Raw genomic sequence first — 16,449 nt, 5'->3', positions numbered from 1 at the left:
CGCACGTGATATTTTAAAATTAATTAAATCCAACGCAAAGTTTTCCCTTCTTCTACGCAATCCCACACACACACACAGAGCCAAATCCAGCAAATCACAATGCTATCAGAAATCGTTCATCAGCGGTGACTGCGGCGGCAGGGATGGAAGCGAGTGAAAAGTTGTTCGAGACCCAAGTTTTCACAACTCGGGGAAAAGCTGCGAAAAGGCAGTACTTTAGGAACATCCTCTCCTTTGTGGACGATCCCGGGTTGGGTTGCGCGGGAAGAGAAAAGTGTTTTGTTCGGAAGGACCCCCCGAAGGAAGAAAGTTTCCTTCACACCCCACTTGATGTACTGCAATAGGACTAACAAGGGATTGGGGGGAGGGGGAGAAGTGGCCAACAGCGCAGAGCGGTGGGAAAATTTAATAGTGTTCCTCGAAGGAGCCAAAATTGAAGAACGTGGTGTAAAGATAAAGTTTAATGTCGTCATTTTTCGTCCCTCGTTTGCTGGGTCAGAGTGAGAGATAGAACCTGGAGCGCCAAGAAAAGTCTTGGGGTTATTGGTTGCAACGGCTGATGGCAAGATGAAGATGAAAGCTCTCATACATCGCCTTTGGGGGTTGTTTTTGTGTCCGGGTGGGTGAGCTTTCCATCAAAACATGCTACGGAGAAGCGAGAGAGAGATAGAATTGAGATCAGCATCCTATTTGGATAACACAGTTTACATTATGTCTTCTAATTTACTGTGCTGTTGAGCCACTCTTGTAAATTTTTAATTTATTTTGAATTGAAGCTCATAACATAATTTAAATATCAAACATGCCTTACGTAAATAATATCGTTACTTTGATCTCTCTATAGTTCGAATGTAACCTCATGAAAGTATGTTGAAACAAATGACATAAATTTAGCTGGATAAATAATTGAGCATAGTGAAGTTTAATGTAACAAATCTCATATTTGTAAAACTAATTTAATTTAAGAACTTATACAATCGTCCAATAGATAGTTTGATACAGCTTCTCAGAGATTTTTTATGTGTCACTCAATAAGCCTTAATTTTTCAAATAATGATATCTCGAATAATGTTGGTACGATTTTCATTGTTAAAAATCTGAACATTTTTTTAGTTCTATTATAAACAAATGTAGCTACATTCCATACAAACATGGTTTGTAAGTATTCGACAATTTGAGCTGAGATATCACAGATTGTGATTGCACCCTTCGACACAGTGGTCGGGAATTGAATTCCCTACAAGAATCTCACACTTGAACCATTTTGGGCGAGATCTGCGCCACCTGCTGCCATAATCCTGAAACGATGTTTTCCTACACGGAAAAAAGTCAATTCTCGAAATCGTGAATTGTACTCATGATAAATTCCTTCGTGGTTCTCAAATTCATAAACACAATTTACGATTAAGGGAATTGATTTTTTTTTTGTGCATACATTTTTGCGAATTTCCAATACAATCTTCAACGATCTATCGGGAACCTTCAACCTTAACCGATTTGGCTCAATATTGGCATAGTTACTTATTTCGAGCCCGGGGATTAAACAGAGTTAAAAAAAAAAAAGCTTAAAAATCTCTGGTTTCTGATCGATTTCATGTCTTAGGCAAAGTTGTAGGTATTGATGAAGGAGCTATTAGACAATGGAAAAACAAACAAGCAAACTTGCATTTTTTGTGTTTGACAGTTTGCCAAACTCGTAAAAAATGCCAAATGTATGCAGGAAAACAAACAAAAAATTGCAGGTTTGTTTGTCATAGTCTAATACTTTCTTAATTAAAAAAATGCTACACGGAAAAAAGAAATCAACCGATTTTTTTGTTCACTTTTTTTACTAAAAGATCAATTTCTCAAAATCCATATTCTTTTTGATATAAATATTTTAGGAGAAAAAAAACCCGCAACTTTGAAGTCATCGAGAAGTACGGCCAAACATTTTTTGTGTCTAGTTAGGCCGTTGCAAATATTTTTCAAAGTTTATGTCGCCCCTCCCTCTTCAAAGTCGGCCTGAATAATCAGGGGGCAAAAAAACATTTTTCCGAAAACTTCAAAATTTTAATGAAAATGAAAGTTTAATCAACTGAAAACTAGTTAAAATACATTTTCTTGTGTTTATAATCATATTTAGTATGTTTGAACTCCTTTGAAAATATTTTAAGTTTCCATGATATACCAATGTACAGTCCCACGAAAAGTCCCCCCCCCCCCCTCGACTTTGGTCAGAGCCGAGGGACATAAACTTCAAAAAATATTTGCAACGGCCTTATGATTTTTAAAAAAAAATGTTTTTCGGAAAACATAGAAATCCCACCCAAAATGAATAATTGAATTTGAAATCGAAAATTTAAATTCATAAATTTTGATAAAGTACGCCATTTTTGAAAAAAAAAACACTTTGATTTTAACTTTAAATTTTTGTTCGTTCTTTTTTTCGATTTTAGAGATTAGTGATCATAAATGAAAATTTTTGAAAATATTTTTTTCGAAAAGTTCTGAAATTTTGCAAAATGCTTATACATTATTACAGTTATGTTACTACAGTCAAGACTTGATTATCCGAAGGCCTTGGCAAAATTTAACTTTGGATAACACCAATCAACAAAATTTCTATACAGGCTCAACTCAACTCAACTCAACTTTTTTCTGGGGACCTCAAACTTAATGCTTCCCCTCGAGTTGAGCCTGCGCAATTCTAGGTCAGTGTAATCGAATCTTCGGATAATCGAACCAAAAAAAAAAATATTTTTTTCAACTATTCGAATTTGACTACAATGTGGTCGTAGAAGTCGAATTTGATGTTAAAAGTAAGAAAATCTTTAACTTTTTGTACCGATCTCTGATCCCAAAATTAATTTTTTTTTTTAAACGGAGAAGGTTTTATGTGTTGTTTTGTTTTGTTCGTTATTTTTTATAAGCTTTTCGATTTTTTTTTATTGAAATAGCAAAGATAAGTAACTAAGATTGGTGAAGGAAAATTCGAATTATTTTATATTTCGAATTTCCAAAAAATATTATTGGAATAAACTAATAAATCATGATATATTTATATAATTTTTTGAAACTTTAAAACTGATTTATTTAGCAAGAGATGATTATTATCATTAATCATCCTAAATAGTCAAAATTGTATCTACCTGTAATTTTTCCTTGTAGAAAACATTTACAGGGTTGTTACGGGAGAGTCGAAAAAAAATCCGCGCCAAATCCGCGCCGACCTATAATCCGAAACCGCGCGAAATCCGCGACATATAAAAAAATATCGCGACCAACATTTAAGAAATTTAATTTTTTAATGAAGAAAAACTAATTCAGAAAGTATTTGATAAAAAAAACTCGTTTTATGTTTAAAGGCTCCAAACGAATGAAAGCAATAAATCCATTTATAAAAATACCTCAAGAGACGGCCAAGGCAAGGGTCATGAAAAAAAATCTTCAAAATAGAAAATACAATACTTTAAAACCTAAAATTTAACTTCAAAAATATAAGCTCAAAAATAAATCAAAATCTAATATTTTAATATGATAAAAATTTTAATTTCGAAAGCCAAAAAAAATAAAAATCTAGGAAGTTTCATACAGTTTTTAATCCAAAATTCTCGCTTAAATTTCACTCCGAAAGGAATTTAATTTCTGATATTTAAAATATGTTTTTCTCATAATTTCAAAATCTCTTTCCCTTATCAACAGCATGTATGAATAATTTAAGAATTTAAGAATTTAAGAATTTAAGAATTTAAGAATTTAAGAATTTAAGAATTTAAGAATTTAAGAATTTAAGAATTTAAGAATTTAAGAATTTAAGAATTTAAGAATTTAAGAATTTAAGAATTTAAGAATTTAAGAATTTAAGAATTTAAGAATTTAAGAATTTAAGAATTTAAGAATTTAAGAATTTAAGAATTTAAGAATTTAAGAATTTAAGAATTTAAGAATTTAAGAATTTAAGAATTTAAGAATTTAAGAATTTAAGAATTTAAGAATTTAAGAATTTAAGAATTTAAGAATTTAAGAATTTAAGAATTTAAGAATTTAAGAATTTAAGAATTTAAGAATTTAAGAATTTAAGAATTTAAAAATTTAAGAATTTAGAGTGTTCGGATTTTTTTTTTATTTTCGCCAAGAATGTTATAATTTAGAAAAAAAAAATATTTCTACCAATTAAATTCCATCTAAAATTCTAAAGTGAAGGCCAGCTTCTGTAACGTAATATCAAGCTTATATTTGGCGCCCACCAGAACAAGCCCCAATAATAGTTTTTGTTACATATTCTAATGTCTATATCTTCGGGAAAAGTTTGTAATATTTGATTTACCACATGAAAAATTGAATAAATCCAGTATAAAATTAAAAATAAATGAGGTTAAAAATCATTACTCAAAACTCAAATGAAATTAAATATTCAGAGCCGGAGACGTTTCGTACTAAAACAATACAAACAAACAGTTTCAGAAGAAAATTCAATTAATAAAAAATATGAAATTCATGCACCCAAAAGAAATTTTTTTTTTCGTAATTCCTGATATTTTTCTTAATAACTTGAAAGTAATTCTATTTCTCTCAATTAACTTATTTATCAAAATTGCCATCCGCGCGAAATCCGCGCCTGAGCAAAATTAGCCAGCAAATCCGCGCCAGATCCGCGCTATCCGCGCGAAACGCGCCATCCGCGCGATCCGCGCCGTCCGTAACAACCCTGCATTTAACAAAATCGAAAAGAAAACATCACCCCACAAGACGGTCGAGTCGATGATTGCTCCTCTCCAAGCCCAACATCTCAATCTAGGATTTAGTTAAATTATGCGAAAACAATATTCATATCCCTGTTTTCTTCTTTTCTTCTCCGTCCTTTCAGGTCAAACCACTTTGTCCTTATCACCGATTCAGACCACATCCGGCCCGTTTAGTCTAGTCCCTTTCCTCAATCCCAGCTCGGAAAGTGGCACATCGTCAACATAAAAAAAGGAAGCAGCAAATTTCACATGTAGTGAGACACCGGACAGGAGGCACTTGGGTCACACTAGCAGCGTGTGCGTAACACTCAACATGTCGCACGCCGCCGACCCGCAGCACCACTGTCCAGATTCAGTCCAGGACACCGTGAACCACCCCAACCTGCCTCGTCGCCGGTCGACCGGATTACGACGACGGGTGGAATCAGCAGAAAGAATGTAGAATGAAAATTCCAAGCATCAACAATTACATTGTCCACTTGTGTGCTGCTGCTGCCGTGGTTACAGCTGCTGGTGCCCCGAGGACACACTCGTCACCGGCACCACCCGGCGTTGGGTTGGACAACGCAATATGCACATCACTCTGGCAGCTGGCGGCAGTGGCGTCCGCGGCGGGGGAGGTGGGGACAGAAAAATCCTACTCGCCTGCGTACACATCCTGCTCGTGCTGATCAACGATGGTGAGAGCGTATTTTGATTTATGTTCCTGGCCCCTCTTTTTTGCTGCTGCTGTTGAGTAATTCTCTAAGTTTTCGTAAAAAGACTTTGATATTTTTTTTTATTCATGGATGAAACATTGTCTAAGCATTGCCTGTGTGAAAAGAAGCCATTTTGCATCATTAGTTCCAGTATCTCGGAATTGATTTTTTTTTTTTTTGCAAAAGTGGATTTACTGTTGAGGACAGTTCAGAAAAAATAGGAATACAACTTTTTATCACTGACAGTAAAATATAAGAAAAAGCAGGTCCAAAACAAGAAACTTGTAATTGAAAATGCCTTGATATTATTATTATTATTTTTGATAAATTGACACATGCAATACTGCAGTTACTAGTAACATTTTCTTGCAATTTTTAAAATATTAAATGAAAGAAAAGCACGCCTGCCATTCCTTTTGGGAAAAGCTAAGAAAATGTCCAGCGTTTTTATTTAAATTTAATAATCGAACAACTAGCTGCAGAGATTAAGCTTTTTAAAGCATCCCGATTTCAAAACTTGAAAATATTTTTATTCAAAATGTCAGAAAATTTCACAATACAGTCCAGACTAGAGGGTGACGAGCGGGAAATCCCGGGAAAAATTTCCCTGGAAATTGGCCATTTTTGAGCCTCTCGATTCGCAGGAAATTTGGTCGAGACTCCCGGGAATTTTGATACTTATAAATATGGAGGCAAAAAATTAAAAATCCAATCAGCGACAAACGAAGAGTTAAATTCCATACATAAATAAAAGGCAAACATGAAGCCATTTTTAAGTTCAAGTTTACCAATGCTTTTTTGATTTGAAAATTCAGAAAGTGAAAATAAAAATTGAAATAAAAACCAACATTTGAAATTGATGCCGCGACCACTAAGCTAAAATTTACCTTTGAAAAAAAACTGACAGTCACTGCTCAGAAATTAAAATTCAAGGTATTTAAAATAAGTAGACATCTTTTCTTCAAGGTTATTTTTAAAATTGGAGTTTTTTTTAAAGGTCCAATAAACTATTGTGTTTCATATGTTTATACCTTGACACAGACAAATTCTTTAAACACCAGGAAAACTAATTTAGTGGGAAATCATAATTGAAAAAAAAACAAAATTCGGTACAGTTTTGAGTCCCAACAAGCCTTTGAATTGAACTTAAACCTGCAGATTTGGGAAGTTTTTTCAACACGTAGATAAAAAAAAATATCCCCGTCTTTTTTTTTATTATCAAGCTTAAGTGTGGCCCCTAAACTACGCTAAAGTAAATTAGAATTTTTAAATCCAAGATGGCTGAGATCGAATATTGAAAAAAATAAACTACAACTGGCAACTAAAATTGGGTCGCTGAACTCGAATTTTATGTTTAAAACAAGAAAATGAAAAAAAAAAGATTTTTTTCGATTGCTGGATCTGCCAGGGCCAGCCGCTCATTGAACATTTTTGGTAAATTTTAACCTTAAAGTGCCTATAGCTACAAGACAATACAATTAATTTAAAAAATGAAAGGTAATTTTCGTTAAATTTCACATTTTTACACAACAGTCAACGAACCACATTTTCAACCCTTCAAAATTATTTTTGAGCAATTCTCTACGAAATCGGTCTTTTTTCTTCAATTTTAATTTTTGTATTTTTTAATCCGACTGAAACTTTTTTGGTGCCTTCGGTATGCCCAAAGAAGCCATTTTGCATCATTAGTTTGTCCATATAATTTTCCATGCAAATTTGGCAGATGTCCATACAAAAATGATGTATGAAAATTCAAAAATCTGTATCTTTTGAAGGAATTTTTTGATCGATTTGGTGTCTTCGGCAAAGTTGTAGGTATAGATATGGACTACACTGGAAAAAAAATAATACACGGTAAAAAAATTTGGTGATTTTTTTATTTAACTTTTTATCACTAAAACTTGATTTACAAAAAAACACTATTTTTATTTTTTTTTATTTTTTGATATGTTTTAGAGGACATAAAATGCCAACTTTTCAGAAATTTCCAGGTTGTGCAAAAAATCATTGACCGAGTTATACATTTTTTAATCAATACTGATTTTTTCAAAAAATCGAAATTTTGGTCGTAAAAATTTTTCAACTTCATTTTTCGATGTAAAATCAAATTTGCAATCAAAAAGTACTTTAGTGAAATTTTGATAAAGTGCACCGTTTTCAAGTTATAGCCATATTTAAGTGACTTTTTTGAAAATAGTCGCAGTTTTTCATTTTTTAAAATTAGTGCACATGTTTGCCAAGTTTTGAAAAAAATATTTTTGAAAGGCTGAGAAAATTCTCTATATTTTGCTTCTTCGGACTTTGTTGATACGACCTTTAGTTGCTGAGATATTGCAATGCAAAGGTTTAAAAACAGGAAAATTGATGTTTTCTAAGTCTCACCCAAACAACCCACCATTTTCTATCGTCAATATCTCAGCAACTAATGGTCCGATTTTCAATGTTAAAATATGAAACATTTGTGAAATTTTCCGATCTTTTCGAAAACAATATTTTCAAAATTTTCAAATCAAGACTAACATTTTAAAAGGGCGTAATATTGAATGTTTGGCCTTTTTGAAATGTTAGTCTTGATTTGAAAATTTTGAAAATATTTTTTTCGAAAAGATCGGAAAATTTCACAAATGTTTCATATTTTAACATTGAAAATCGGACCATTAGTTGCTGAGATATTGACGATAGAAAATTATGGGTTGTTTGGGTGAGACTTAGAAAACATCAATTTTCCTGTTTTTAAACCTTTGCATTGCAATATCTCAGCAACTAAAGGTCGTATCAACAAAGTCCGAAGAAGCAAAATATAGAGAATTTTCTCAGCCTTTCAAAAATATTTTTTTCAAAACTTGGCAAACATGTGCACTAATTTTAAAAAATGAAAAACTGCGACTATTTTCAAAAAAGTCATTTAAATATGGCTATAACTTGAAAACGGTGCACTTTATCAAAATTTCACTAAAGTACTTTTTGATTGCAAATTTGATTTTACATCAAAAAATGAAGTTGAAAAATTTTTACGACCAAAATTTCGATTTTTTGAAAAAATCAGTATTGATTAAAAAATGTATAACTCGGTCAATGATTTTTTGCACAACCTGGAAATTTCTGAAAAGTTGGCATTTTATGTCCTCTAAAACATATCAAAAAATAAAAAAAATTAAAAATAGTGTTTTTTTGTAAATCAAGTTTTAGTGATAAAAAGTTAAATAAAAAAATCACCAATTTTTTTTTACCGTGTTTTATTTTTTTCCAGTGTAGTCCGTATCCATACCTACAACTTTGCCGAAGACACCAAATCGATCAAAAAATTCCTTCAAAAGATACAGATTTTTGAATTTTCATACATCATTTTTGTATGGACAGCTGCCAAATTTGTATGGAAAATTATATGGACAAACTAATGATGCAAAATGGCTTCTTTGGGCATACCGAAGGCACCAAAAAAGTTTCAGGCGGATTAAAAAATACAAAAAAAATCGAATGACCGAAATCCTAGAGAACTGCTCTTTTGATAAAATGACTCAAAAAGAGGTTATATTCAACAAACCATATTTTCGACCTTAAACAAAAAAAAGTACTTTTAAAAATCAAGTTACAACAATATAAGGAATATGAAAAATAAGGATTTTTTAACATTTACTTTTTTTAATAACAGTACTAACAACTTTGCCAAAGACACCAAATCGATCATAATATCAGATAATTTTTGGTAACCAGCACGGAAAATTGTATGTAGACTTGCAAAACGGCTTCTTCTTCATGGACAAAGTTATGTCCGAATCAAAAATGTTTGAAATAATTGCGAAATTCTAGAGAATTACCCGTTTGGGTCGACCCACGACCGGAATGTGGGTTTGGGCGCACTCCTTTTTATCGCGTCCATCAGAGCGGAAAAAATATTGTCCTGTTTTTTGTTTCCTTACAGCTCTTGGTCTGCGCAAGGGACGCCTCATGGTCCCGTCCAGCTATGCCGCCCAAACGGACGACCTGGACATCCAGCTGCAGGCGGATAGTGGCGAGTTGATGAAACACGAAGATGCGCTTGATTTGAGGCTGCAAATTTCGCTCGTTAGACCGTCCGGCGGAACGACCATCTCGATGCTGGATATCAGACCCGACGTGAATCACAACGTGACACAAATCAAAATACCGTGCAGTTACTTTATGTACGGTGGAATGTACGAGTTGAGCGTGGAACAGCCGGCGGGAGTGCTACTTCGGAATGACTTGGAGATGGACGAACGGCTCAGACAGCAGCTCAACGTGAGCTGGCCGGTGCCGGTTTTGAATTTAGTGCCTAATACAATCAGTACGTACCCGGAGGAGATAGTGCGGGGGAGTTTGAGCTTTCCAGACGTTCGATGTCCCGGATTGGCATCGACAATCAACGATGAATCGAGTGATGTGCCAGAGTTTTGGCTTGAACTGGTTTATTGTGGGCGGAATGAGGCGTGTCCGTTGGAAAACGTTTCAAAACCTCAAATTTTATTCTCCGAACAAGTGCGGGGGTTCCCCCGCTCCCGGGAGATTAATTTTCGTTGTGATCTTTTCGGATTGGCAGGGTACTACCTGTTGCATTTGCGTGCCTCTAATCCGGACCCATCGTTAAGGGGCATGTTGAGTGGTGCGAGGGCGATCCTGAAAGCGGACTGGAGCAAGCAGTACATTTTTACTGTTCACGCTCGCAGCATATTCCCGTGTGATGTGCACGGCGACGGAATCCGGCTGCTGTTCCAGTATCCTTCCTGTATCCTCGACCAGTCCGACCGGGTTCGGGTTTACGGCAAGCTGCGAGCGGATGTAACATCCCTGGCGCCCCCAACCTCGCTCCACTACATCGCCGAACAGCGGGTAATGAAGGGGCAGCACTCTTTGTACTTTGGGTGTGACCTGTTCTATGAAAAATACATCGAGTACTGCTTCGTGTACGTGAGCCAGGCAATTTCCGGAGCTGTGGCCGACATCCGCATGGACTGTGTACCAACCCTTCCGGTGTCTCGTGAGTTTGTTTGCTGATTAAAATGAGCTTCGTTATGAGTTTGCTGCGTACTTGGCATTATTATTTTTTAAACATTCTCTTATCCCCCTTTTTTCCACAGCATCCGACTCCGGCGGATGGGGACCATGGAGCAACTGGACCCACTGCTCAACCACGTGTCGCGGTGGCGTTCGCAATCGGTACCGATTTTGTGACTCACCACCACCACGCTACGGAGCGAAATTCTGCGAGGTAATTTCATTTACAATATAGTTATTAATATTACTCCAGCAAATGAATGCAAACGCTCATTACGCGTCCAAGACCACCGAGACCACATCAAAGGCCAACCACGTTTTTCACCCGACTCCTGCCGGGAAAATGCCTTTATTATAGGACCACCTGTCGCAAGCCTCCCTCGCCACCCTCTACCACCGGACCCACCGTGATGGGCCTCTATTCAAAGGTGGTGCTCAGGTGCAGCTCCTTTTTTCATACACTGAAAGACGCACGCTCTGTGGTCTTCTGCTAACGACCACCGTGGCTGCTGCTGTTGCGACGGCGCACCGGTAAAATATCGAAAATTTATTGCCCTGTTCCTGACAAGGAACCGCTGCTGCGATAAAAAAAAAACCAAAGACCGCGCTATTCATTATTCAATTTTCTTTAAATGGTTTGACTCTTGAAAATTTCTCGCCGTGCATGGTCTTCTGTGCAGCGAATGCTCAACAGGCCCGTTGAATTACAATGTAACAATCTTTGATGTGGAGCAATGCTCTTTAACACGAATTGCGGAATGTAGGTAAATCATTTTGGCCCGCGCCATGATGGACAGATGTAGGAAAAAAAATGCAAGCATGCAAGGAAATTTAATCGATAAAGTCCTGCCGACAAATATCCCTTACAACAGCTAGCCATGTAATCCGGCATAACACCGTCTTAGCAACCCGGGGTGCGGTTTAGTTTACTGCGAACCTTCGAACAGTTCAGATCGACAAATTTTCCGTTGACGCCCCCGCGAAATGCCCAAAGAAAAGAAAGCAAAGAAGGCCAAAAAGGCCGTCCTGGATGTTCAGCCGGTTGATGGGCTGAGTGCCGTCGATCGCCAGTTCTTCGAGATCACGATCAACGATCTGAACCAGAAGTTGGCCCGCCTGCGGACGCACAATGTCAAGATCGAGGAACGTAACGAGGAGCTGGAGAGTAAGCTGAAGCAGATCGAGAATGATCGGGCGGATGTGACGGCTTTTCTGGATCGGACTCTGCAGGAAAAGCTAGCGGTCATCATCGAGCTGGAGGACAAGCTGAGCGAACTGTCCAAGGTTCGCGATCAGGAGAATGAAGAGTGCCAGAAGAAGGTGGTCAGCATGGACGCCAAGTACAAGGCAATGCACGAACAGCTAACGTCGGAGATTAAGCTGCTTACCGGTAAGCTCAACTCCATGGAGGAGTTCCGGCAGCAGCGGGATGAGCTGATGGCAAAGTTTGACGCTCAAGATACCGAGCTGAAAGAGCAGAACAAACGTCACAAGACAACGCTGTACGAGATGGAGCGAAAGGTTATTCTGGACAAGGATCGTCTCAGGAAGGACGTGGAGAACAAGCTGCTGCAGTTGTCAACGGAGTTTACAAAATCTTCGGAAATTCGCGTTGCTGCCCATACGCAGCGTCTCGTGCGGGAGAACATTGCCCTGAACAACGAGATGGATCGCATGATCTTCACCTTGGAACGTCTCGAGAAGCAATACGTACAGCTTAAGGTCCAGAACACGGAGCTGCGCAACTTGGCCGACATTGACGTCGTCGAGAAGCAACGACTGATGCAAACCTGCCAGGAGCGGTTGGATCTCGTCAAACAGCTTGCAGATCAGTACGATCAACAGCTGCAGAAAAACGCTCAGCTGAATGCTTTCAAAGATAAAGCCGATGAGTATGAGTCGGAAACTCAAACCACCAAGAAAGAGTACAACCATTTGCGACAAAAGGTCCGCATTCTCGAGCAATACATTCACTACATCAACACGGATCGCCAAGCCCTGCGCAATGAGTCCGACCATCACCAGAAAGAGTTCAGCCGTATCTCGGAGATTCTCAAAACGGTCCGCTTTACCGTATTGTCCGCCTTCAAAGAGGACGAAGAAGCTGACGATCTACCATACCAGGAGATTAAAAGGAAACGAATCATCGCTGATTTGCTGACTGCGTTGACCAACCTGGATTTACAGCCTCGCGTTGACATCTCTGTCGCAACCCTACCAGCCCTGGAAGAAGGCTACGAGCAGGGAGATCTCGGTGTAATCCCACGCGAAACCTTGGATTCAATCATCGAAAAGACGCAGACCTTCAATCTTCCGGACACTCCGCTGATAAGCTCGAACACCTCATCATCGACGGCCGACAAGGACAGCTTGAGTGTGCGAATCGCGTCCGGAAGTGACGTTATAATCGACGTCGTCAGCGGATCCCAGCTGGTGTTCAAGGGGTCCGAGGAGTCCTTCGAAGAGGATCAACCCAAAAGCGACGCAGCTTCCGAAGGGGTTGCCGAGGAAATTGAGACTAAGGACAAAAAGGACTCGGACGGGGATGAGCAGCAGGAAGGGTCGATTGGTGATGAGGGGAGCGTTAAAGGGTCGGACGTTCGATCGGTGGTTTCGGAAAGACAGGAAGATATCATAATCGACGCACCGGACATTATAGCGGACGAACCGATCGAGTCCGCTTCGGCTGGAAAGGAATCCGATTTTCATTGAAAATTTTGAAATAAATTCTTCTGACAAAAGAAAAATTCTTTTCATTCAACTAAATAACCATCTCATTCCTAGGGCTCCTCCATCCAAACGGAACGCTGCGGAGTTCAGTCCTCGTACGACTCGTGGGAGTGCATGTTCAGTCCGGTGGCCGGCAGCAACCTGTCGATCGAGGTGTCCAACATTGGCACCGAGGTAGGACCGGCCTGCCGGTGTGGTTGCGTCATTCACTTGGGCGCGGTCAAGCCGAAACGGATAGTGGCGTCCTCCTCGGAGAGCTGTCCCGAGCGCAGTCTTTGGCTGGTGCAAGGCGACGAGGGCCATCGAATACGGTTCTCGATGAACTACAGCCGGTTTCCGTGCGACCAGCAGTGGATCAAGGTTCGTGACGGGGAGAAACTGTCCAACGAGCTGATCCTGGAGTACGCTTCCGGTCACATCGAGTCGGGCAAGAGTGCCACTTCGAGCGGTTCTCGGCTGTTGATTGAGTTTCACTCCAGGAAAATGGAGCATTACGACGAGAACTGCATTGCGGGGTTTCTGGCACAGGCCGAACAAATTAGTAAGTTGAGCGGGGTTTGTGGAGATTTATCGCAACAATAATCGTGCTTTTTCTTCAGGAACAGAGAATCACCAACCAAACGTGTCAGTTTCCATCGCCAGCAGGGTGATAATGCCGTTTGTACAGTCATTTAGCTATGCCAATTTAACGTTAGCTCACATTTGTGCAATAGTATTCATTAGCGCCATAATATTCATAACATTCATACTGCTGATCCAATACCTGTTCCGCTACCGCAAGTACGAACTGGCCATCAGTCAAACGGAGGCAGATTCTCCGGCACACACGTTGTTCGGCTCGGGAAACTCCCTCAACAACGACCAACCACGGTCACGTGCCGTTTCGACGACAACCCTGATCTCCGAGATTGCTTCGTACGTCAAGTTACGTCCCAAGAATGGTTCCATCAAACATCACCGCTTCCGGGAGAGCGTAGAGTACACGCTGGAGAACAACGACCATCCATCCGACGGAAGTGTCGCTGAGTTTGCGAAGGAAGCGTCCGTGGAAAAGATGGACGGAATTCCTATGCAGGCGCTCAACAATCTGGACGCTCCAAACGGACGGCGGAGGAGCGAGTGCAGTTCACCGACGGAAATGGTCGATCAGCTCTCGGACGATCAATCGACCAACGTTAGCTCGGCGTACTCCTCACTCAACCGGGACAAGACGCCGCTGGTGTCGAGAAGGGTGGGCAAAAAGTCCCCGGAAAAGCGGAGCGAAGTCAAGAGTGAAGGTATAAAATTAGTAATAATTATTTAAAAATAAATTGAAAAATTAATAAAATAATCAAAATTTCAGGAGACTGCTCACCAAATGAAAAGGTCCCACTTGCATCTGGTTCTAGCACGATAACGCTGACCAACATTAGTCCATCCGATGTTGTAAGTATTCTTTAGAAGCAAATAGAATGCTAAATCTTAGTCACAAATCTACCCCCAACAGGAGTGTTCATCACCAGCGCCGAGCATCGCAAACATCTACAAGACGCGTAACCTGAAGGAAAGCAAGGAGAAGCGAAACCTGCGCAAGTTGTTGGCCGGTTCGGACTTTTCCCTCGGCCATCCGGAAGACATGGAGATGGATTACTACGACTACAATGTGACCAACGCCGGAGCCGCTCCGGGTTCCTATCTGGGCATGGATCCTGCTTTTTTAGTCTGGATCCCTCCGCTCAACGATGAGGACATCACGGAGGAAGTCGATATGGACCGGTCCAACACAGAGGACGGGACAAACTCGGAACCCAGAAGTACCAACATTACACCGAACGAAGAAATTATAAAAATTCTTCAGCAACGCCGAAACGATTACCTAATCGTCAACAGCATCTCCAAGAGCGACATCTACTCGGAAGCGGAACAGCAAGACAACCGGTTGGCCAAACGGAACCACCTCCAGGAGCTGGCCATCAACAACGCGCGGCGGAAGCTGAGTTCCCCGGAGGAGGATTCGACCGAGGAGAAGGAAAAGGAAACGTCCTTCACCAAGTCACCGGCCGATAACAAGCAAATTGGCGATTTCTACGAACTGGCCGACATCCAGTTCGCCGACGATGAAGATGAAGACGAAGAGGACGACGAGGAAACGATAGCACGGCAAAGTGCGAAGGAAACACCGCGAAAAAGTAAAAAGGACACGAAACCGACCAAGGTGTGAAACGTACAATATTTGACATATCCGTGTAGGGATTCTGGGATCGTTGTTACGGTAGAAGATATCCAAACAGAGAATGGGACCTCTTTCTAGTCAGGAATTTTCCCCACTGGATACGCGATAGTATAGAGAATATTTACAGACCCAACTGTGTAGAAGAAGCGCAATTACTTTGCTTCCTTCTCTTAGAAGATTAATTTTAAGAAAACTAATCGCAGTACGCGCCGTGTAATTAGTAGGCGTTGCCCAACTGGCTTGTTTGCGCTTCCGGTACCACTGTGTTTTGGTTCGATTTCCGGTTAGATTTCAATCTCAGTTTGGTTCAAACTTTCTCTGGGTTATCTCAAGGCTTGCTCTTTTGCTGTGGTTTTGACACTCGAATGATGTTTTTGGACATCTTTCGGCTGTTGAAATCACAGTTTGAAGACATTTTTACAATAAGGAATTTTATTATAAGCGAACTTGTATGGAAATGACTGATTGTAAATAGATATTTAAGCAGTATACCCTCACAAAAAAAAGCAAAATGAACAACATCTTCGTCATACCATTAAATTTGAAATTTTAATTTGGCTCCTGAGTAACTTTCTTCTTTTTCATAAATCAATTTTTAAAGGAATTTTTGTCCATTGATTTATTATGCTCAACTAAGCCATTTTGCATAATTGAGTGCTGAACTCGGATTTGTTCGTTTCAACTTCGTGTGCGTTCACTGGCGGTCGCTTCGAAATGACGATCATGACAGACAATTTTGTTTTGCTTCTTTTTTTAATCTCGGCAATTTAAAGTTATGCAAAATAACTTATTTGGACATAAAAAAAAATATGGACACAAGTTTAAGAAATCAATAAAAAGAACAGAAAATAATCAAATTTGTTTTTTGGAGAACTGCTAATCGTTGAAAATAAATCAGTTCTGACTATCAGAACTTACTGTTTAGTCCAATATAATTCCACATAATAGTTCATTGTCGTTTCAAAGTACATTTATTTAAATTATTGAATAACTGAGGGATACTGCTTGCATGTAGAAATATATATTCCTATATTAAGAAAAGCTAACGTAACGTGTAATGTGTATAATT

At 39.1% G+C, this 16,449-nt stretch overlaps 2 protein-coding genes across 2 annotated transcripts in view; both read left to right on the top strand.

Moving 5' to 3' along the window:
* Positions 1–16,146, top strand: part of LOC120423190 (uncharacterized) — a 65,250-nt gene extending 49,104 nt beyond the window's left edge. Inside the window, exons 2-8 of the mRNA XM_039586889.2 lie at positions 4,850–5,407; positions 9,348–10,421; positions 10,522–10,652; positions 13,223–13,709; positions 13,768–14,445; positions 14,511–14,593; positions 14,655–16,146. Coding sequence (XP_039442823.1) covers positions 5,299–5,407; positions 9,348–10,421; positions 10,522–10,652; positions 13,223–13,709; positions 13,768–14,445; positions 14,511–14,593; positions 14,655–15,368 — 3,276 coding nt within the window. The 5' untranslated portion in view covers positions 4,850–5,298 and the 3' untranslated portion in view covers positions 15,369–16,146. The remainder of the gene's footprint in view (positions 1–4,849; positions 5,408–9,347; positions 10,422–10,521; positions 10,653–13,222; positions 13,710–13,767; positions 14,446–14,510; positions 14,594–14,654) is intronic.
* LOC120423193 (cilia- and flagella-associated protein 157) lies at positions 11,090–13,191 on the top strand. The gene has a single exon (XM_039586893.2). The coding sequence runs from the start codon at positions 11,423–11,425 to the stop codon at positions 13,148–13,150; it is 1,728 nt and encodes a 575-aa protein (XP_039442827.1). The 5' UTR covers positions 11,090–11,422; the 3' UTR covers positions 13,151–13,191.
* Positions 16,147–16,449: the final 303 nt, after the last annotated feature.

This window comes from Culex pipiens, chromosome 3 (assembly GCF_016801865.2).
Source record: "Culex pipiens pallens isolate TS chromosome 3, TS_CPP_V2, whole genome shotgun sequence".
NCBI classification, from domain to species: Eukaryota; Metazoa; Arthropoda; class Insecta; order Diptera; family Culicidae; genus Culex; species Culex pipiens.
Note: the sequence above shows the minus strand (reverse complement) of the source record. Positions and strands in the feature narration are given on the sequence as shown.

Coding starts and splice junctions, on each gene's coding strand:
- LOC120423193 (XM_039586893.2), top strand. CDS start 11,423: ATGCCCAAAGAAAAGAAAGCAAAGAAGGCCAAAAAGGCCGTCCTGGAT.